Raw genomic sequence first — 22,306 nt, 5'->3', positions numbered from 1 at the left:
TTTGTGATACTCTAGAATAATGCTTAGATACATTTTTAGAGTTTTTAGGCATCTATTTCACCTGATTTCTCCTATTTTACTTACATTTCTTCTGTGTTATTTATATAATATATATGAATGTTTTGCCTGCATGCATGTGTGTGTGTGCTGTAGGCATGCAATGCCTGTGGCAGTTGTGAGCTATCATGTGGATGCTCTGCTGCAAGAGTAGCAAGTGTGGCTGTTATGCCATGTGTCCAGCCCCTTATCTGTACATTTTTCAGATTTTTGTCTCATAGCTATCAACTTGTAATTTCTATGCCTGTTTCCTCTTTGGGGTAGTTCTACAATTACCATCTCCATCAGTGCATTCCATTAGCTTTTTAGATTCAAACTTGGGAGTACTTAATTTCCTTCTATACTTTTTACTGCTTTTTCAGAATTACTTGTTCACGTTTCCAGTTTTTTACTTCATATACAGTATGGAAGGTCTTTTGGTTTTTAGTTCTGGTAAAACCATCATAAAATAGATTGAGTATACCATTATAGGTTTTGCCATTATAAAAGTGTCTTTTGATAGTTTCATTTTCTGATAAACCTCAAAGGACAGATAAAGTATATAGTTTATATATCTGTATTTGTATGTATGCATGTGTGCACACATGTGCTTTAAGCCAAAGAACAAATTTTATGTTATTTGCTGATTTCAAATTTTAATGTATTATTTCTGTATGTCTGTATGTATGTACATGCCACAGCATGTGTAGAGGTCAGAGGACAACTTTCTACCTTTACGTGTGTTCTAGAAATGAAAGTCAAACACTGCTAGGTTTGTGTTGTAACTACCTTTACATGCTGAGCCATGTAGTTGGCCATATATGCTTATTGTGAGATTTCTTTTGTGATTGTATTAGGTCATTTTAAGCTTGAAAATTTCAGTAATAATTTGAGTTCATACTCTAAAACCCTGTCATCCTTTAGATTTTCAAGGCCTCTTTTAAACTTTAGGCCATCAGGTGCATTTAGGTTACTAAATCTTTTGTGACTATTTTATTTCTAATGTTGAGCAGTTCTGTGCTCAGATCCTGTTAATCTTAGATGGACCATTTACTTTCTTTGTTTTCTTTTGAAGAAGATCTCTCACTATGTAGCTTTGACTGGAACTTTCTTCTGCCTTTTTTGGGATCAAATGTCATGTGCCACTCTGCCCTGCTCTGGGGTGTTTGTTAAGTACTTGTTCTTGTTGACCATAACACTGTTCTTTTATTATTATTATTAATATTTATGATACTTAACAGATTTTTTGAGCTTTTTAATTCGTTAATTGCTTTATTATATACTTTAATATGTGGAAATGTGAAGACCAGAATAATCAAAACTTTCTTTAATTCCTACTTTATATTATAATTGTCTAGATAGTATTTTAAACTGTAGAATAGAACTTTTAACATTGTTTTCTTTTGTTTGTTCCTTTTTTTTTTCAGTTGCAACTACTGGCCCTTCAGTATATTATAGTCAATCACCTGCATATAATTCCCAGTATCTTCTCAGACCAGCAGCTAATGTTACTCCCACAAAGGTAACAAAGGAAAACTTACACATTTATAACTATTAACATTTTAAATGTTTAGGTATCTTTTAAAGGAATTGAAAGGAATAGTTCGGTATTGGAAGTTACGTGACCTTGACAATACAGGCATTTCTTAGTCACCTTATTTTTGTGTTTTAACAATAAATTGAAACATTTGAAATATTTCAAATACAGAAGGATTGCGTAGTTTTGGTCCATGTATTATTCTATTTTGATAGGAGTTATATTCTTGCTTTGCTAGGCTGGTGTATCGCCATCCTATGAACTCAAACTGGCTATTAATTATGACAGTAATTGAAAATGAGGACTTTAAGGACAAAGAGCTGGGGGTGCATTTAGACTTCTGTTTTTCTGCCTATTGTGACGGTGGGCAACTTTTTTTAATCTCTACCTCTTAGGCCACCTATTTTAAAATGAACTAATACTACAATTAATAGCATTTTTGAGGCTCCTAAAATGAGATAAACTGTTTAGAACAGTGCCCAGTTGATATATTAATAAACACTCAATAAAGTTAAGTTATCCTCACTGCTAACATCATTTTGGTAATTGTTTAGTGAATGAAGAAACTTTTCCTAGGCATTGTAAGTATATATTTCTAAGGTGCTGTGTTATCAACACATGCCAAATATATATTTCGGTGTCTTTGTAGCACCATTGGTGTCTCTTCATGTGCTGTGTATGTTGTTGCTGTCTGCTCAATAATACTAATTTGAGGCTTGTGAGAGTTGAGTTGTATGTAGATCTTTATAGTTTTATGGATAATCCATGAAGTATTTTTAATCTTTTCTTTTAGGGTCCAGTTTATGGCATGAATAGGCTTCCACCCCAACAGCATATTTATGCCTATTCACAACAGATGCACACACCACCAGTGCAAAGTTCATCTGCTTGTATGTTCTCTCAGGAGATGTATGGTCCTCCCTTGCGTTTTGAGTCTCCTGCAACAGGAATTATATCACCCAGGGGTGATGACTACTTTAATTACAATGTTCAACAGACAAGCACAAATCCACCTTTGCCAGAACCAGGGTATTTCACAAAGCCTCCACTTGTAGCTCATGCTTCAAGGTCAGCAGAATCAAAGGTTATCGAATTTGGAAAAACCAATTTTGTTCAGCCCATGCCGGGTGAAGTAATAAGGCCACCTTTGGCACCACCAGCACATACAACACAGCCGACTCCCTTTAAATTTAACTCAAATTTCAAATCGAATGATGGTGACTTTACATTTTCACCACCACAGGTAGTAACCCAGCCTCCTTCAACAGCTTACAGTAATAGTGAAAGTCTTTTGGGTCTTCTGACTTCAGACAAACCTTTGCAAGGAGATGGCTATAGTGGCCCAAAACCATTATCTGGTCAAACTAGTGGGTCTCGAAATACATTCAATTTTGGAAGCAAAAATGTGTCTGGAATCACACTTACAGAAAACATGGCCCCAAATCAGCAGAAGAATTCTGGTTTTCGTCGAAGTGATGATATGTTTACTTTTCACGGTTCAGGGAAGTCCATATTTGCAACACCTGCTTCAGAGCTAGCAAATAAGAGTCATGAAACAGATGGAGGTAGTGCACATGGGGATGAGGATGATGATGGCCCTCACTTTGAGCCTGTGGTACCTCTTCCTGACAAGATAGAAGTAAAAACTGGTGAGGAAGATGAAGAAGAATTCTTTTGCAATCGTGCAAAGTTGTTCCGTTTTGATGGTGAATCCAAAGAATGGAAGGAACGTGGGATAGGCAATGTAAAAATACTAAGGCATAAAACATCTGGTAAAATTCGCCTTCTGATGAGAAGAGAACAAGTATTGAAGATTTGTGCAAATCATTACATTAGCCCAGATATGAAACTGACACCAAATGCTGGCTCAGATAGATCTTTTGTATGGCATGCCCTTGATTATGCAGATGAGTTGCCAAAACCAGAACAGCTTGCAATTCGATTCAAAACTCCTGAGGAAGCAGCACTATTTAAGTGTAAATTTGAAGAGGCCCAGAACATTTTAAAAACGTCTGGAACAAATGTGTCTACGGCACCAAATCATACTCTCAGAATTGTAAAAGAACCTGCAACTCAGGATAACAAGGATGTTTGCAAATCTGATGGTGGAAACTTGAATTTTGAATTCCAGATTGTAAAGAAGGAAGGGTCTTGGTGGTATTGTAACAGCTGTTCATTTAAGAATGCTGCAACTGCTAAGAAATGTGTATCATGCCAAAATATAAACCCAACCAGTAATAAAGAGTTCCTAGGTCCACCATTAGTTGAAAATGGCTTTGCTTCTAAAACTGGCTCAGAAAATGCTCAAGATCGATTTGCATTGATGACTTCAAATAAAGAAGGTCATTGGGATTGTAGTGTTTGTTTAGTAAGAAATGAACCCACTGTGTCTCGGTGCATTGCATGTCAGAACACAAAGTCTGCTAACAAAAATGGGTCTTCCTTTGTTCAAACTTCTTTCAAATTTGGCCAGGGAGATCTTTCTAAGTCTGTTGACAGTGACTTTAGATCTGTTTTTTCTAAAAAGGAAGGACAGTGGGATTGTAGTATATGTTTGGTCCGAAATGAAGCAAGCTCTACAAAATGTGTTGCTTGTCAGAACCCAGGAAAACAGGCTCTGCCTTCTGTTTCATCTCCTGCTTTTAAGGCTAGTACTTCAGATATAAGTAAAACTCCAAAGAGTGGATTTGAGGACATGTTTGCTAAAAAAGAAGGACAGTGGGATTGTAGTTTGTGCTCAGTGAGAAATGAAGCAAATGCTGTAAAATGTGTTGCTTGTCAGAATCCTGTTAAACCAAGTCCATCTACTGCTGTTCCAGCACTTCCCTCTTTCAAGTTTGGTACTTCAGAGATGAGTAAGGCTCCCAGGAGTGGATTTGAGGGTATGTTTGCCAAGAAGGAAGGACAATGGGATTGCAGCTTGTGTTCAGTCCAAAATGAAGCAAGTGCTACTCAATGCATTGCTTGTCAGAATCCAAATAAACAGAATCAGCCTACATCTGCGGTTGCAGCTCCTGCCTCTTCAGAGACAAGCAAATCTCCAAAGAGTGGATTTGAAGGCTTGTTCACCAAAAAGGAAGGACAGTGGGAGTGTAGTGTTTGTTCCATACAAAATGAGAGCTCTTCCCTAAAATGTGCGGCTTGTGATGCCTCCAAGCCAACTCATAAGCCTGTCGTAGAAGCTCCTTCAGCTTTCACAGTGGGCTCAAAATCGCAGTTAAATGAATCTGCAGGAAGTCAAGTAGGAACAGAATTTAAAAGTAACTTTCCAGAAAAAAATTTTAAATTTGGCATTGCAGAGCAGAAATTTAAATTTGGCCATGTGGATCAAGAAAAAACACCTTCCTTTGCCTTTCAGAGTTCTTCTAATACAGAATTTAAGTCTATCAAGGATGGATTTAGTTTCTCCATTCCTGTATCTGCTGATGGGTTTAAATTTGGCATTCAGGAAAAGGGAAATCAAGAAAAGAAGAGTGAAAAACATCTTGAAAGTGATGCTAGTTTCCAAGCTCATGATGTTAGTGGTCAGAAGAATGATAATGGTGTGATCTTTGGTCAGACAAGCAGTACTTTCACCTTTGCAGATCTTGCAAAGTCAACTTCAAGAGATGGATTTCAATTTGGCAAAAAAGACCCTAATTTCAAGGGATTTTCAGGTGCAGGAGAAAAATTATTCTCATCACAAAGTGGCAGAGTGGCTGAGAAAGCAAATACTTCTGATCTTGAGAAAGATGATGATGCCTATAAAACTGAGGACAGTGATGACATCCATTTTGAGCCAGTGGTGCAGATGCCTGAAAAAGTGGAACTTGTAACAGGAGAAGAAGATGAAAAAGTTTTGTATTCTCAAAGGGTGAAATTATTTAGATTTGATGCTGAGATAAGTCAGTGGAAAGAAAGGGGTTTGGGGAACTTAAAAATTCTCAAAAATGAAGTCAACGGTAAACTAAGAATGCTTATGCGAAGAGAACAAGTCCTAAAAGTTTGTGCCAATCATTGGATAACCACTACCATGAACCTGAAGCCTCTCTCAGGGTCAGATAGGGCGTGGATGTGGCTAGCTAGTGACTTCTCAGATGGTGATGCCAAACTAGAACAGCTGGCTGCAAAGTTTAAAACACCAGAGCTAGCTGAAGAATTCAAGCAGAAATTTGAGGAGTGTCAACGACTTCTGTTAGATATTCCACTTCAGACACCCCATAAACTTGTAGATACTGGCAGGGCTGCTAAGTTAATACAGAGAGCTGAGGAGATGAAGAGCGGACTGAAAGATTTCAAAACATTTTTGACAAATGATCAAGTAAAGGTCACTGATGAAGAGAATACAAGCTCAGGTGCGGATGCTTCCAATGCTTCAGACACCACGGTCAAGCAAAACCCTGAAAACACTGGGCCTACCTTAGAGTGGGACAACTATGACTTAAGGGAAGACGCCTTGGATGACAGTGTCAGCAGCAGCTCAGTTCATGCTTCTCCATTGGCAAGCAGCCCTGTGCGGAAAAATCTCTTCCGATTTGGTGAGTCGACTACAGGATTTAACTTCAGCTTTAAATCTGCTTTGAGTCCATCTAAATCTCCTGCCAAATTGAACCAAAGTGGAACTTCAGTAGGCACTGATGAAGAATCTGATGTTACTCAGGAAGAAGAGAGAGATGGACAATATTTTGAACCTGTTGTTCCCTTACCTGATCTAGTTGAAGTATCCAGTGGTGAGGAAAATGAACAAGTTGTTTTTAGTCATAGAGCAAAACTCTACAGATATGATAAAGATGTTGGTCAATGGAAAGAAAGAGGCATTGGTGATATAAAGATATTACAGAATTATGACAATAAGCAAGTTCGCATAGTGATGAGAAGGGACCAGGTATTAAAACTTTGTGCCAATCACAGAATAACTCCAGATATGACTTTGCAAAATATGAAAGGGACAGAAAGAGTATGGGTGTGGACTGCCTGTGATTTTGCAGATGGAGAGAGAAAAATAGAACATTTAGCTGTTCGTTTTAAACTACAAGATGTTGCAGACTCATTTAAGAAAATTTTTGATGAAGCAAAAACAGCCCAAGAAAAAGATTATTTGATAACACCTCATGTTTCTCATTTGAGCACTCCTAGAGAGTCACCATGTGGCAAAATTGCTGTAGCTGTATTAGAAGAAACCACAAGAGAAAGGACAGATTTAACTCGGGGAGATGAGCTAATAGATACAACTTTAGAAGCTAGAGAAACATGTAGTACCTCTGAAACAACACCAAAAGCAGTAGTTTCTCCTCCAAAGTTTGTGTTTGGCTCAGAGTCTGTTAAAAGCATTTTTAGTAGTGAAAAATCAAAGCCATTTGCATTTGGCAACAGTTCAGCCACTGGATCTTTGTTTGGATTTAGTTTCAATACACCTTTGAAAAATAGCAATAGTGAAATTACTTCAGTAGTCCAGAGTGCATCTGAAGGAAAAGTAGAACCTGACAAATGTGAACTGCCACAGAACTCTGACATCGGACAATCTTCAGATGGCAAAGCCAAAAATCTTACTGCATTTCCAAAAGAGGACTCTTCAACTAATTCTACATTTAAAACACCAGGAATGGGTATGTACTTAGTCTTTACAGTTAAGCAGATTTTTTTTTATGTGTACCTTTGACTCTTTAAGGAAACTCATATTTTAGTCAAAGTTGTATCATAAACACTAGTTTGTAAACCTTCAAAAGTATTTGAAGAGACGAGATTAGCCCTTAAGTAAGTTTACCTTTGGAGTATTCAAACTGATAGATTATAAGAGATTCATTTCGGTAACTGGAGAGACACACATAAAGCTGAAGAACCTAGTACAGTACAGAATCTCATGTACTTGAGTCATGAGTATTAGAGTCTTTCAGATGTTGTTTCTTCAGTGTTTTATTTTAAAAATTACTTGAAGCATGTGTTATCGAAAGTTGCAATATGTTATATGAGTTAGTATTGCCACCTCTTTGATTCAATCAGCAAAGAAAGAAACCTTGTGCATAAATGAATATGTAAGACAACCAGATTGGTATAAATTGAAAGTTGTGAATTTTTAAGTCATTCATTTTGTTTCACAAGATGTTAAAAGGTGAAATATTCTTTATTTTCCTAGGATTTAATTTTAGCCTTTTTAAATCTAATCCAATGGCCTTTTGGACCAGCATTCCTACCTCACAAGCTGAGAGCAAAGGTATAGAGCTAGCATTCTCACTGTGAGGTGACAACTAGCTGGTAGTACTTAGCCAAGTAATTGTGGCTGTATGAATTGAAGTATATAATGTTGCAGTGTGCATGTTAAAGAATGACAAAACATACTTTTTGAGTGGTGGAGTAACAGCCTTTAATATTATTTTTAAAACCATACCTGGATGCTATCTCTGTGCTTTTGTGCTCTCTTTGCTTCATTTTTTTTTTTTTTTTGCTTTATAATGTAAGCTCTGCTTAATATCTGTCTCATTGCTTCATTTATCCTTTTTAACTGTTTAATGAAGACCTGTTTTTTTTAACATTTGGCTTTAGCCACTACTGTCTGCCAGTAGTCAGATATGATGGCTGTTGAATGTATATAATGAGTATCTATTTAGAGTTTCGAAACTATATTTGAAAGTAGACTTCATTTTTAGCAGCTATCGTTCTATAACTCATGTTCCTTATGTAGTGCAGATGTTTATAGAAGTAAGTGATGCTTCTTGACTTAGTATGCAGAATTTGTAGAAGCCCATTAAGAGCAAATGAGGGGAATATATCCAGTAATTCATCTTGACCTTACAGAAGTATGAATACCAGTTTTCTTCAGGAATGCCATCCAGTAGAAAGAAAGTATGATCTGTGTATCTAAAGTATTCTGAGAGCAACATAGAAAATGAAACACAAGAAATAGGTGGCAAAAAGAAAATCAGTTTTAATAATTATTCAATTGAATATGTATGCACAAAATTTTTCTACATTAGTCAGGTTTAAAAAAAGCTGAACAAAAGCTAAAATATTTTCTATATTATGCTAAGCCATTTGAATCCAGTGTGTATGCTTATACTACTTCTGGTACATCTTAGTTTGACTTACCCTCTTTCAAGTATAAGGAAGTCACGTGTGGATAGGCTACCATATTGTACATGGCAAGTTTAGAGGATGTTTCCCTTGTAGTTACTGTCACATGCATATTTCGTGACTGGTTTAAGACAACTGGTTTATCAGTACCTATAAATTAGAGATTTTTAATATATCAGAACAGACTTCTTATATAGAGTTTCTTTTTTTCTGAATTTTTGTCTTTTCATTTGCTGGGAGTAGTACGTGGGATGTTTTAGGCACAGAAATTGTCTTTATAATGTAAAGTATGACTGAAGAATGATTATTTAATTTTATCTAGTTTCACACTTGTAAATTTGCAAAAAAATGGATATAATGCTATCACCTGTCATCCTCTAAAATTGCTGTGTTCAGTATGGTAGCTTACCCACATGTGACTCCCTTACATTTTAAAAGTGGCTGAGTCAAACTAAGATGTACTAGAAATCTGAGCATGTCCACTGGATTTGAATGGCTTGGCATAAAAAAAGAATGTATCCTTTGCAATTAAAAGTTGTTTGCTTTCTTTATAGGAACTAATGAAGGTTGGCTCTGGGTATACTAATATTTGTGTTGGATTATACTGGAGACTGTTTTCAGTTGCAAATGCATGGATACTTTGCTGAATTACTGTTCAGTGTATGGAGTGTGGTTATAGCAACACTTTTTAGATTACAGAAATTAGTAACTTCAGTGACTAGTAAAAAGATTTTTTTAAAACTTTGTATTCTCTAAGAATTTTTAATAGGACATGAAACCAGGCTTGTAATATAATTCATGATCATTGTAGAACTTTGTTCCAAAGTATGTGTTTTTATTTTATTGGTGTGCTATTTTTAACGTATAGATAAGTTTCATGTTGTTTGTTTTAGTTAGGCTGTTTATTTTGTCTTATCAGTTGTTTTAACTTGGTTGCAGCACAAGAGAAGAATAAACCTGAAGATCCTCCCTCAGATAGTGATGTTCTCATTGTGTATGAACTCACTCCCACTCCTGAGCAGAAAGCCCTTGCAGACAAACTTCTGCTTCCTCCTACTTTCTTTTGTTACAAGAATAGGCCAGATTATGTTAGTGAAGAAGAGGATGATGGTAAGTTTTTTGTTAATTGAAAATCACTCCTGGTAATCTTAGTAACCGAAATACATTTTGTTAATTGAAAATCACTCCTGGTAATCTTAGTAACCGAAGTATAGTTTAATTATTTAAAGTCTGACTTCTTGACAGGCATGATGGCTCATGCCTGTAATCCTAGCACCTGATAGGCTGAGGAGGATAGCTATGGATTCATATTCGTGGGGAGTTTTCAGGATATCTGGGTTATAGGGTGAGATCTCTTTTCAAAAAGAAACAAAATCCAAACAGACGTTTAGAACTTAGACTAATATCCTTATAGGTAGGTATTTTTCCTGTGTATATGAAATAGTTAGTGCATGAAATGATTAAAAGAATGCCATTCCTTAAAAAGCCCTTAAAAAGATGATTATCATATGCCAGGCAGACATTTTATGGAAACTGGAAGTAATCATAATTCTAGAAGTATTCCAAGTTAAAAAGGGTCACTGGGTGTTGGGCGCTGTGCTGAAGTGACAGAATGTTCAAACATGAGGGGAACACAAGTGGGAAACTCCTAATATCAGTAGGAGGTGGCGGTTGAGCAAAACTGAGTACTATGTGAATATAAATAAATAAATAATAAAATTAGAAAACTTTGCTAAACAGTATGTGAATATACTATGAATATATATATTATATACCTATATATGTAAATATACATATGTATATTCTCTGTGAATATACATATATATTGCATTCTCTAGAGTGCAAGTATGAAGATCCCTTCTAGGTTTGTGGCTAGGAAAACCTACCCACTAAAATTTTTTTATTCAATATGATCAATTGCATTTGAAGATGAAGATTTTGAAATGGCTGTCAAGAAACTTAATGGGAAACTCTACTTGGATGACTCAGAAGAATCTAGATCATTGGAAGAAAATCTAGCAGGTATGTTTGTATGATTTAACTTTTTTTTTTTTTTTGTAGACAGGGTTTTTCTGTGTACAAGAGCCCTGACTGTCTTGGACTTTGTTTATCAGGCTGGTATTGAATTTACTGAGATCTGCCTATCTCTACCTCCTGAGTGCTGGGATTAAAGGCATGTACTACCATGCCTGGCTAAGTCTTACCTTTTAAAGGTACCTCTTAACTCAGATAGTATCTGTAATTTTCAGTTTTATTTGTTGGGTACATTTGTGCTCATTTAAAATATTTTTAAAAAATAATACTAGCTGAAAGACACTGATTACGTTTTGGTAGCCATGGGCTAGCTTCAGGAGCATTCATAGTCCTTGTCATGGAGGTCTTTAAATTTCATTGAAAGCCATTCAGACTGGCAGTTGTGGAGTGCTTGGGTTTCTGATTGTCTTTGCTTGTGTTGTATGGCCTTTTCAGATAATGACAAGGAATGTGTTATTGTTTGGGAAAAGAAGCCAACAGTTGAAGAGAGAGCAAAAGCAGATACTTTAAAGCTTCCACCTACATTTTTCTGCGGAGTCTGCAGTGATACTGATGAGGACAATGGAAATGGGGAAGATTTTCAGTCAGAGCTTCAAAAAGTTCACGAAGCTCAGGTTAGACTGTCTCCATTGTTTTCCTTCCAGTTCTCTTGCCTCTGTTGATGCAATACACTTTAAAATCTGATTATCGAATGGTAATAATTGGCCTTAGCAAGCACATGTGTTACATAAACAGGGCCATGTTACTGTTCATGAAGGATATCAAATGATTAGGATATCAAACTCCAGATTAAATGACAGACTTAAATCCTATCAGTTAAATATCACTAGGATTCTTTGTAGTTATAAACAAATTGCTTTTTAAATTTCTTTTTTTAACAGTTAAATTATAGCTAATATAAGTAATTTTTTAATTGAAAAAAGCTTTTTTTTTCTTACATAATATGTACTGATTACCATTTTCCCTCCTTCAGCTCCTTCCAGTTCATTTCCACCTCCTATCTTATCAGGATCTCTCATTCTGTCTCTCATTAGAAAATAAACGGTTAATATAATAAATATTTAATATAAATACATAAAATGTAATAAGATAAAAACTAATACACCAGAATTGGACAAAACAAATAGCAGGAAAAGAGCTCAAGAGAAGGTATAAGCAACAGGATTCTACTTGTTCACTCACTTAGGAATCCCATAAAAGCACTAAATAAGAAGCCATAATGTATATGCAGAGGATCTGGTATAGCTCCGTGTAGGCCCTTGTAGGCTGCCTCAATCTCTGAGTTCATATGTGTGTTAATCATGTTGGTTTAGAGGATCTTTTTTTCTTTTTCCTCCATCCCCTCTGGCTCCTAATACTTTTTCTGTCTCCATTTCTACAGGGTTCCCTGAGCCCTGAGAGAAGGAATTTTATAGACACATCTTGTTGAGGGCTGAATGTTCCAAGGTCTCTGATGAGCTGGCTCCTTGTTGATTCCACTGGGGAGGCCATCACAGTGGCCTTACTGGGAAGGAGTTTTTTAATCCTAAGTGATTATTGAGTGGTGTTCCATCTTACTGTTTTTACTGAAGTGATATAGATCTTTTTAACTTTCGTATGGTTCTGGCACTCGTAGGAAAGACTTCACTTATGGTGTATTACAGTTTTGTATCATTTAGTTACTATTTGTGAACATTTTGTTGCAACTTTTAAAAACCAGTGTTCCTTGATAATACTGTTGAGTTGTTTCCTGGTATTATCTTTAGCTTTCATATAAAAAAACTGGGGGCTCTACCCTGTAGGGTATCAGAGCAGATGCTGAGACTTATAGCGAACTTTTGGGCAGAGTTCAGGGAATCTTATGAAAGAAAAGGGAAATAGTAAGATCTAGAGAGGACAGGAGCTCCACAGAACCAAAAAATTGGGGAGGGACACAGGTGAATTAGGGAGAGGGAGAGTAGGATTGGGAGGGAAGGAGGAAGGGAGCTACAGGGGGGATACAAAGTGAATAAACTGTAATTAATAAAAATTAAAAAAATTAGTACTGGGGCTGGATAGGTGGCTTAGCAGTTAAGTGTATGCTGTTCTTGCAGAGGCCTGGAGTTCAGTTTACAGCACCCATGTCAGTCAGCTGATATACTACCACCAAGGGCCCAGTACCCTCTTCTGGCCCCTGTGGGTATCTGAACTCACTTGTGCATAATCTCTCACACACATACAAATAAAAATTAAAACTTTACACTGGGCTGGGGGTGATGGCCCACACTTTTAATTTTGTAGGAGCAGGTAGCTCTCTTAATTCCAAGTCAGTCACAGCAAAATAGTAAAACCCTACCTTTTAATGGTATTATTAGTAAATAGATTGGGAAGTACTTTTCTATTTTGCTATTTTCTTTTTTGGTGCCCAGGATTGATTTTTTTTGAGACAGGGTTTCATAGTGTCTGGACTCACTTTGTAGACCAGGCTGGCCTGGAACTCAATGATCCACCTGCCACTGCCTCTTGAGTGCTGGAACTAATGGCATGCACCGCCACTGCCCAACTACTTTCTAAAGGAAATTTTGTCTGATTGATACTGTTTCCTTTTAAGTGTTTGATAGTTTAGTTTAAAGGAACCATGCCAGGTCTGGGTTTTCTGAAGATCTTGAAAACAGTGAAATGGAAAGCTGTATTTGGTATGTCTGTTTATTTACCTGTGACTGAATGAATTCTATATGCCTTTGAAGGAATTCTCAAATTTAAACTTGTAGAACTATATAATAAACTTTTATTAATTTTGGTATGGAGACAGGACCTCACACTATAGTATAGGCTGGCCTTGACCATATTGGGAGCATCTCATCTCATCTCCAGTGCTGGGATTATAGGTGTTTGCCACTACATCTGGCTTTGATTATCAGTCTCCTAATGCTTGTCGGTTCAGTATTACAAGGCCTTATCTTCTTTGCCATTTTTCCAAGGGATGTAAAGGATGTATCGATTTCATGAGTTTGTTTTCTGTTGTTGTATGTTGCTTTCTCCCCGTTCCTGTCCTATATCTTTTTTTATGGTTCTTGGCCTCGTTCCCCCACAGTATAAACAGATTTAGGCTATACATACTTCACCTCGTCATTAAATTTTATTGATTTCTGCTCTTTATTATATCTATTTATGCCAGAATACTTCATTGCGATTCTTTTTGACCTATGGTTGTATGCCATCTAAAATAGTGCCTTAGTGATTTGTAGCTTAATTCAGTTATGTTCTCTGAGCATAATTATAGCTTATATAGTTTCCATTGCTCCATGTAGATTATATAAATCTGTTATGAATTATTATAAATCTGCAATGAGTAGTATCCTACAGAATGATTTAATTGCTGTTGAAAGGAAGGAAGGAAAGAAAGACTGGCCAAAACCTCTATGCTCTATGAATCACCCCTCTTCCTCTGTAATGCCCCAATGTCTGGAGGACATTCATTTTTTACTATGATTGTCTGGCTCTTGGTTTATAGACTATTACAGAACTGACATTAGGGGCTGGTTAGACAGAAGAGGGAGTGAGAATAGATCAGTACTACAAAACCAGCCCTACCCACTTTAACTTCAGTTCACAGTTCACCTTTCAGATTGTTGTGGTTCTTTGGTTAATTTCCAGAGTAGATGAAAGAGTTGATTGTGATCGTCATTCCTTGTGTTTTCATGGAAAAAAAATATTTAAGATGATTCTTACCCTGCCATTCTCAGAGAATAAATTGATCTTTCATAACTCAAGTCTGCTTTTTTGATAAAGATAGTCTTTTTATGTATATGTATATGATATACTTTTTTTAATCTTTCATTTGTCTTTATCATTATGCTTTTATCCCTCTAACTTCCCAGCCTCTTCCTACACCCTGAGCATCATTCTGTTAATGTCCTGTGTGTGCTTCTTTTCCATGGAACCAAACACTGGTCTTTGCAATTGGTTTGCAGACACTTTTGCTACTGAGATAAATCCCCAACCCCAGTGCATTTTGTATTATAAACAAAGAAACCTGATTAAATAATCTCCCCCCCCCCCTTGAGGAAGGGTTTCTCTGTGTAATAGCCCTGGCTCTCCTGGACTTGCTTTGTAGACCAGGCTAGCCTCAAACTCACAGAGATCTGCCTGCCTCTACCTCTCTGAGTGCTGGGATTAAAGCTTGTATGCCTGGCTAAATAATCTTTTACTAGCGCTTAAGACAATTTGACATCCATTTAGTCAGTGAGAGGTAGGTTGGTTCTAAGTTTATTGTTTACTTTCAGTTTTCTGTCACTTCCTAGTTTTCATTACTGTTAATTTTCCTGCCTCTTCAGTGGTTACTGTAAAGATATAAAACACACACCAAACTTTATAGTTACTATTTTTCGATTTCTTTTGGTGGCAGTAGGGAATGGTTTAATGGTATATTTTATTCTTTTCTTCTTTGCAGAAATCCCAGAATGAGAAAGTAACTGATGCAGTAGGTAATGAGCATACAGGTGCAACTGAAGTGACAAACCCTTTTGTCTGTAAGTCTGAAGAACCTGATTCTAACACCAAGCCTAGTAGCTCATCCTCTGTGTCTGGGACTGTGGACAAGCCTGTAGATTTGTCTACTAGAAAAGAAACTGACACAGAATTTCCAAGCCAAGGTAAAATTGACCATGTGTTTATATTATACAATATATAAGATACTGCCTGTATATTTGAGAAAATAGATTTCGAAAGATAGGTTAGAGCCTAAGAACTTAGTTGAAAATGTTTAAAGTGAATATAGGAACAGTGTATTGATCACAATTAGATAAATCATTGCCTTCTCAATAAATAAAACAGTCAGTGATAACATTTTCATCATTTGGTTTATTTTATGTTTTTTTAAAGACGGGTCTTGGCTAACTTGGCTCACTATGTAGATCAAACTGGCCTCAACACTCACAGAGATCCACCTGCCTCTGGCTCTCAAGGGATTCAATGTGTATACTACCACACCGATCTAGCATTTGACTTTATACTATTAGGGAATAGAAAGCATTTTGATTGCCCTGTCTGCATAAAAGAGAATAATTTGCATGGTAATTTTCTTGGTTTTATACGTTTTTACGTGACTATTGTTACTAATATTACTAAAATATTCGCAGTGTTTTAGTTACAAATTATTATAATAGAAGGTTAATATTTTATGATTCTAAAATTTGTATAAGCCTCAAAATTCACCAACATGTAAATTACACTGATTACTGTTAGTATTATTATGTCTCAATTTTTCTAAGTTGGAAATTGTAAATTTCTTTGTGAATTGTGTTTCTTTATAAATGGACATTATTTACATTAACTTTTTCTCTCCTCCAGAAGTAGTCCTAACATAGGTCACAAATACTACATTTATGGGCACTTTCTACTAAGACAAAAAAAGTAACTTCACAACTAAAATCTCTGCATTTTCAGATAAAATTAAGTAGGCCAAATCAATTTCAGAGATCATGAAACTGTGCAGGAGAAACTATTCAGACAAGGCCTCCAAACTTGAGATGCGCACATGTATGAGTTTATTTATAGTAAAGAAAACACAACAATTTAGTACAAGTGCCTACTGCTCTTTTAGAGGATTTGAATTCACTCCAGCTCTCTTTCTGGCATTTTGGCAGCCTGCACTCATGTACACTACCCCCACACAGACACACATAAACACAGAATTTATTACTCTTTTCTAAGGTCTTGCCTTTGACTGAGGGTGCAAGCAATTTGATAAAACAGAAACTGTGTAGTCCCATAATGTAGCTTAGTGTGGACAGCATTACAACTCCATGTATTTTGAAATGAAATGAATTTGGTTTAGGTTTAGGATTTGTTCATTAGCAATAGGATCTTTAAACTTAATGTTACTGAATAAGCTTGAAATTGAATGGATTTTGTAACTTAAAATGTAGTTTGTAAAAACAACCCAAAAATGTGGCTTGAATTTGAAAGCATTTTAGAAGAATAAATACTAAGTTTAAAAATGTAGTTTATTTTCTCCCCATATTTGGAGTACACAGTCCTGTTTCTTTTGGATTTTGGGTCCGGGGTCCTGAGGAAGGTTTTGATGTGTTACCTATCTTAAATAGGAAATTGTTTTTTGTTTTTTGTTTTTTTTTCTTTTCCTTTTTGTCAGGGGAAAGCAAGACTGTTATGTTTGGATTTGGAAGTGGTACAAGCCTGTCATTTGCAGACTTGGCTTCAAGTAATTCTGGGGATTTTGCTTTTGGTCCTAAAGGTAAGATCAAGAGGAAAGATATTAATGATCATGTTAGCCAAGTATAACTGAAGAAGACAGTCCTTTTCATGTTGTGACTGTAAGTAGAATGGCCTTGTCCTTGGTTTGCTTAGTATTCTACTATTTAAGATTTCACTTTCTAATACTGATGATAGTAACTGGGAGGATTTTCTCAATGCTGGTAGCACTTCCTTTCCTCTTACACAGATATGTTTTTCAGTTTTGTAATAACTGTTTTTAGATTTGTTAGTATTTCAAGATTTGTAACTTTTTTTTAAAGACAGGTTAGATCTCTGCATTAGGATTGTGCAAATTTGTTGTGCTAAAGTAAGTTACAAATTAGTGTTCCTTCTCATTTATCTCAGTGGTGTTTTTCTTTTTAAGATTTATCTATTTTATTTATATGTGTGTGTTACATACATGTATGTGTTTTCACCACATGCATGTAGTGCTCTTGGAAGACAAATCCTGTGGACCTGGAGTTACAGAATGTTCTGAACTGCCATGTGGGTGCTATTTGTTTGCAGTTTTATTAGCTTTAGATATTTACTCTTTCATATTGTGAAGATAGCACAATTTAAATTATTGTATGTTTGGAGAATACTTGTTAAAATGCTAAAGTAATAAAATTTAAGATTTCAGTCCTAGCCTGGCACTTGGTAGAAGCCTGTAATCCCAGCACTCTGGCAGGTGGATCTCTGTGAGTTTGAGGCCAGCATGGTTCACAGAGTGAGTACAGGATAGCCAAGGCTACAAAGAGAAACCCTATCTCAAAAAACAAAACAGAAAAGATTTTAGTCTTATTCCTGTATATACATTTTACATGTCAAGATACTTATAGAAACATAATAAACTTTTAGAAATGATTGATAGGGCTGGATAGTGGTGATGTCTGCCTTTAATCCCAGCACTTACGAAGCAGTGCGTTCAAGGCTAGCCTGGTCTACATAGTAAGTTCCAGCACAACCAGGACTGCACAGTAAAACCCTGTCTCAAAAAAAAAAAAAAAGAAAAAAAATTTTATGACTGCTAGAGCTGAACTGCAGAGAGCCCTTCTCAAAAAGAAAAGTAAAACAGATAAATGATTAATAACAATTCAGTTTTACTTATGCCAAGATATGTTTTGTAATGTGTGTCCTCAGCTGCCTGGAATTCACAAAGATCTGTTTTTGCCTCCTGAGTGATGGAATTAAAGATGATATCAAGTTTTTAAACTTTGGTTGTAACGTATTTACTAGCTCAGAATTAAAAGATAGGTAATAATGAGTAAATGTAGCAGTACAGTAGGTATAATTATCTACTAAAAAAAAAGCCAAATGAAAATTGATAGTGATTTGTGTATTTAAAATATTATGCCAGTATTGTACACTATATTGAGATAGAGCTTAAATACCAGGTGATCTTTGTCTTAGTAAATCTTTTTTTTTTTTGGTCTTAGTAAATCTTATTGCTTCATGATCTCTTTCCTTTTTTGTTTTGTTAAGATATGAAGTCACTTTTTTTGTTTTGTTTTGTTTTGTTTTGTTTTGTTTTTTCGAGGCAGGCTTTCTTTGTGTATAGCTTTGGCTATCCTGGAACTCTGTAGACCAAGCTGGCCTCCAACTTACAGAAATCTACTTGCCTCTGCTTCCCAAACACTTGAGATCAAAGGCGTGCGCCGTCACCGCCCAGCTATGTGGTCACTTCTTTTGCACAAAGTAGACTTTTCTTTTTAAAGTAGATTTTGGTTTTTATCAGTTCTTTTTTTGTTTATATTTTTATTTCAGTGTATTTGCTTTTTTCTTTGTTGAATCCTTACTTTAGTTTGCACTACTTCTTTCCCCTTTTTTCTTTTTTCTCTTTCTTTCTTTTTGTTTGTTTGATGGTTTTGAGACTGGGTCCTGTAATATATTGCTGGAACTCACTACATTGACCAGGCTGGCCTTGAACTCACAGAGCTCCACCTGCCTCTGCTCCCTGAATGTTGGGACTAAAGTATGGGCTACTCTGTTTGGCGCTTTCTTTTTTAAAACAGTATTTCTATAAATATGCTTCAATCAGTTGTATATCATAGTTGTTGAAATGGCCAGAATAATACTCCTTTAAACACCCCAAATAGGTTTATGATATTGTTGAAAACTAGATGTACTGATGAAATAATTGAAAAGTAATCTACAAAATACTCTTTTATAAAAATAAACCTCTTTTTATAGAAATTTAGAGTTCACTGTTTAAATAGACTGATTTATTTATCAGATAAAAATTTCCAGTGGGCAAATACTGGAGCAACTGTGTTTGGAACACAGTCAACAAGTAAAGGTGGTGAAGATGAAGACGGCAGTGATGAAGAAGTAGTTCATAATGAGGATATCCATTTTGAGCCCATAGTCTCATTACCAGAGGTAAGTACCAAGGAGTAAACGCTTTACTAGTGACTTAAGTATAAAATATGCTATGAGTTGATTATTTTTTAAATACTGCTACTTACATTTTTTTCAGAACAGTTAAACATAATTTTCTATTTGTTAGATTTCCAGACTTCTAAAAATTACTTATGTGTATGAGTCTTTTGTCTGAATTCATTACTGTGTATCACGTGTGTGATTGTCTGCAGAGGTCCTTCATGTCTCCTGAGGTGTCATATCCTCTTGGATGGGAGTTATTTTTACATAAAAATGGAGTTGCATATGGTTATGAGCTGCCATGTGGTTGCTGGCAATTGAACGTAGGTCCTCTGGAAGAGCAGCCAGTACTATTACTGAGGCAGCTTTCTAGCCTTTAAGAAGGAATTGTTTTGAATATTTTTGTGTATAGTGCTTGGGATTGAATTCAGGGCCTTGCTCATGTTAGCAAGCAGGTTACTACTTCAGTGCATATTCAAGTTTGTCCCAAGGCTTTTATGTAAATGCTGCTTGAAAAATTCTTTATGCAGTTGTTGGAAAGAAATATTTTGGTGGTTTTCTTCTTAGTGTTTTAGCACATATGTGTATGTGTTTAGAGTGGGATGGGAGGGAGGTATTTTATTATGCCATTAGCAGATCATTTTTGTCTTCATAAGATAAGGGACAAAATAGAGAAGAATATTGTTTTTAAAAAATTGTCATGTTCATTTTCAGTCATAGTAGTTACTATCATGCTTTAAGAATCAGCACTGCTGTGGCTGCACAGAGGTGGAGTTTGTACTGTTCTTGTTGGTTCCCAGCATCCACATCAGGCAGCTCACAGCTGCCTATAACTCCAGCTTCAAGGGATCCAGTACCTAGGCTTTTGTAGACACCTTCATTCATCCACACATACCCACATCCACACCTACACATACATAAAATTAAAAATCAAATACATCTTTAAAAAAACAAGCCAGGCCTTTGATCCTAGAATTCATGAGGCATAGGCAGGCAGAACTCTGTGAGTTTGAGGCCAGCCTAGTCTACAGACTGAGTTCCAGGATAGCCAGGGCTACACAGAGAAACCCTGTCTCAAACAAACAAACATAATAAAAGGGTTAGAGAGATGGCTTAGTGTCTAATTCCCAGTACCCACTTGGTAGCTAACAACTGCCTGTAACTCTGCTTTTAGGGTATGATAACCCTTTCTGGATTCAGGGGCAGTAGACGCATGCATAGATACACATGCAGGCAAAACAGCCATATATATAAAATAAAAATAAATGTTACAAAACTAGAAAGAATCAGCACTTCTGGGTAGGGTATTGTTTTTGAGATAACATATTGTTATATTGCACTATCTGGCCTGAAATTAACTGTGTAGCCCAGACTGACTTGTAGCATCTGGTATTTTTGTTTGTTTGTTTTAAACCTACATTATTTTGAGTCTCATATCTACCTCCCTTCTAACCCATATTCCACCCTAATTCCTTCTAACCTCCCAACACCAAGTAGAAAAGAAAGGTTAGAGGGAAAGGGGGGTAGCTTTTTAGGCTACTTCTTGCTGATTAGGGGTGTTGAGTTCCTTGGGGCAAGTCCAATTTTCATCTTGTCAGGACATTTACAACTTCTTTTATCTTGACCACTTAACAAATCAGCAACAGCAGAAAAAGAAGCAGGAACCAGCAAGAGGAACAGCCTCACCCCCTCTCTTGGGGCTCTGGTCTTTTTACACCCTCCCTAGAGTCCCCAGAATTAAACTATCTTCAGCTGGCAGAATTAGGCCCCTGTCAGAGCACACACAGGGCAAATAGTTTGCTTCTCTGGACAATCTGAAGTATGTCCATATCCCACACATGAGCTTAAAACAAAAACATGTTTACATAACTATCTGAGTTTTTAAAGACACCCAAATTCTCTCTACATTGACCTCAAACCTTTAGTAATTTTCTTGCCTCTCAGAGGTCTTTGGAGTGCTAGGATTATTGTATATCTACTCTAGTCTCATATAGCCCAGGCTGGCTGTGAACTCCTGATCCTCATTTTATTTTCACTAAGAAAAGTAAAATAGTATATAATATGAAAGTATCTAATGATAAATCATGTCTTTACTTAACCAAATCAGATACATGACTAGTATAGGGTATTATTAGTTACCATGAGATTGTCAAACCTGTTGGCATTGGTTAATGGACTTGTTATAACCAGTTGTTTATAAAATAGCCATTCTCATCTGTTGTCATAGGTAGAAGTGAAATCTGGAGAAGAAGATGAAGAAATTTTGTTCAAAGAGAGAGCCAAACTTTATAGATGGGATAGAGATGTCAGTCAGTGGAAGGAGAGAGGTATTGGAGACATAAAGATTCTCTGGCATACAATGAAGAATTATTATCGGATCCTAATGAGAAGAGACCAGGTTTTTAAAGTGTGTGCAAACCATGTTATTACCAAAGCCATGGAATTGAAACCTTTAAATGTTTCAAATAATGCTTTAGTTTGGACTGCCTCAGATTATGCTGGTGAGTTTCTTCAAATGCCTTTTAATTTTATTGACTTCTCTGAAATCTACAACACCCACATGCTTTGTACCTTGCTTTAATTTAAGGTCCCAACCCTCCTCCCCTTATCCTCTTTTAACAGATGGAGAAGCAAAAGTAGAACAGCTTGCAGTGAGATTTAAGACAAAGGAAATGACTGAGTGTTTTAAGAAAAAATTTGAAGAATGTCAACAAAATATATTGAAACTCCAGAATGGACAAGTATCCCTTGCAGCAGAATTATCAAAGGAGACCAATCCTGTGGTGTTCTTTGATGTTTGTGTGGATGGTGAACCTCTAGGACGAATAATCATGGAATTATTTTCAAATATTGTTCCTCAAACTGCTGAGAACTTCAGAGCATTATGCACTGGAGAGAAGGGCTTTGGTTTCAAGAACTCCATTTTTCACCGAGTAGTTCCAGATTTTGTTTGCCAAGTAAGTTTCACTGTGCATACATCGTGGTTAAATCTGCTAAGACTAGACCCCACCAACTTGGCAAGGAGTTTCTTGACGTCATCCTCATCTTGGGGATTTT

The 22,306-nt window shown here is 36.2% G+C and overlaps 1 protein-coding gene across 2 annotated transcripts in view; it reads left to right on the top strand.

The window, feature by feature from the left end:
• Positions 1–22,306, top strand: part of LOC110560706 (E3 SUMO-protein ligase RanBP2) — a 53,014-nt gene that overhangs the window by 28,941 nt on the left and 1,767 nt on the right. For both annotated transcript variants that reach the window (XM_060369561.1, XM_021656716.2), the window contains 10 exons: positions 1,464–1,558; positions 2,367–7,158; positions 9,560–9,730; positions 10,550–10,642; positions 11,090–11,268; positions 15,066–15,267; positions 16,767–16,868; positions 19,104–19,249; positions 21,477–21,750; positions 21,872–22,206. In XM_060369561.1, coding sequence (XP_060225544.1) covers positions 1,464–1,558; positions 2,367–7,158; positions 9,560–9,730; positions 10,550–10,642; positions 11,090–11,268; positions 15,066–15,267; positions 16,767–16,868; positions 19,104–19,249; positions 21,477–21,750; positions 21,872–22,206 — 6,389 coding nt within the window. The remainder of the gene's footprint in view (positions 1–1,463; positions 1,559–2,366; positions 7,159–9,559; positions 9,731–10,549; positions 10,643–11,089; positions 11,269–15,065; positions 15,268–16,766; positions 16,869–19,103; positions 19,250–21,476; positions 21,751–21,871; positions 22,207–22,306) is intronic.

Source organism: Meriones unguiculatus, chromosome 16 (assembly GCF_030254825.1).
Source record: "Meriones unguiculatus strain TT.TT164.6M chromosome 16, Bangor_MerUng_6.1, whole genome shotgun sequence".
Lineage (NCBI taxonomy): Eukaryota > Metazoa > Chordata > Mammalia > Rodentia > Muridae > Meriones > Meriones unguiculatus.
The sequence above is the reverse complement of the archived record's forward strand: the minus strand, read 5'-3'. Positions and strand labels throughout refer to the sequence as shown.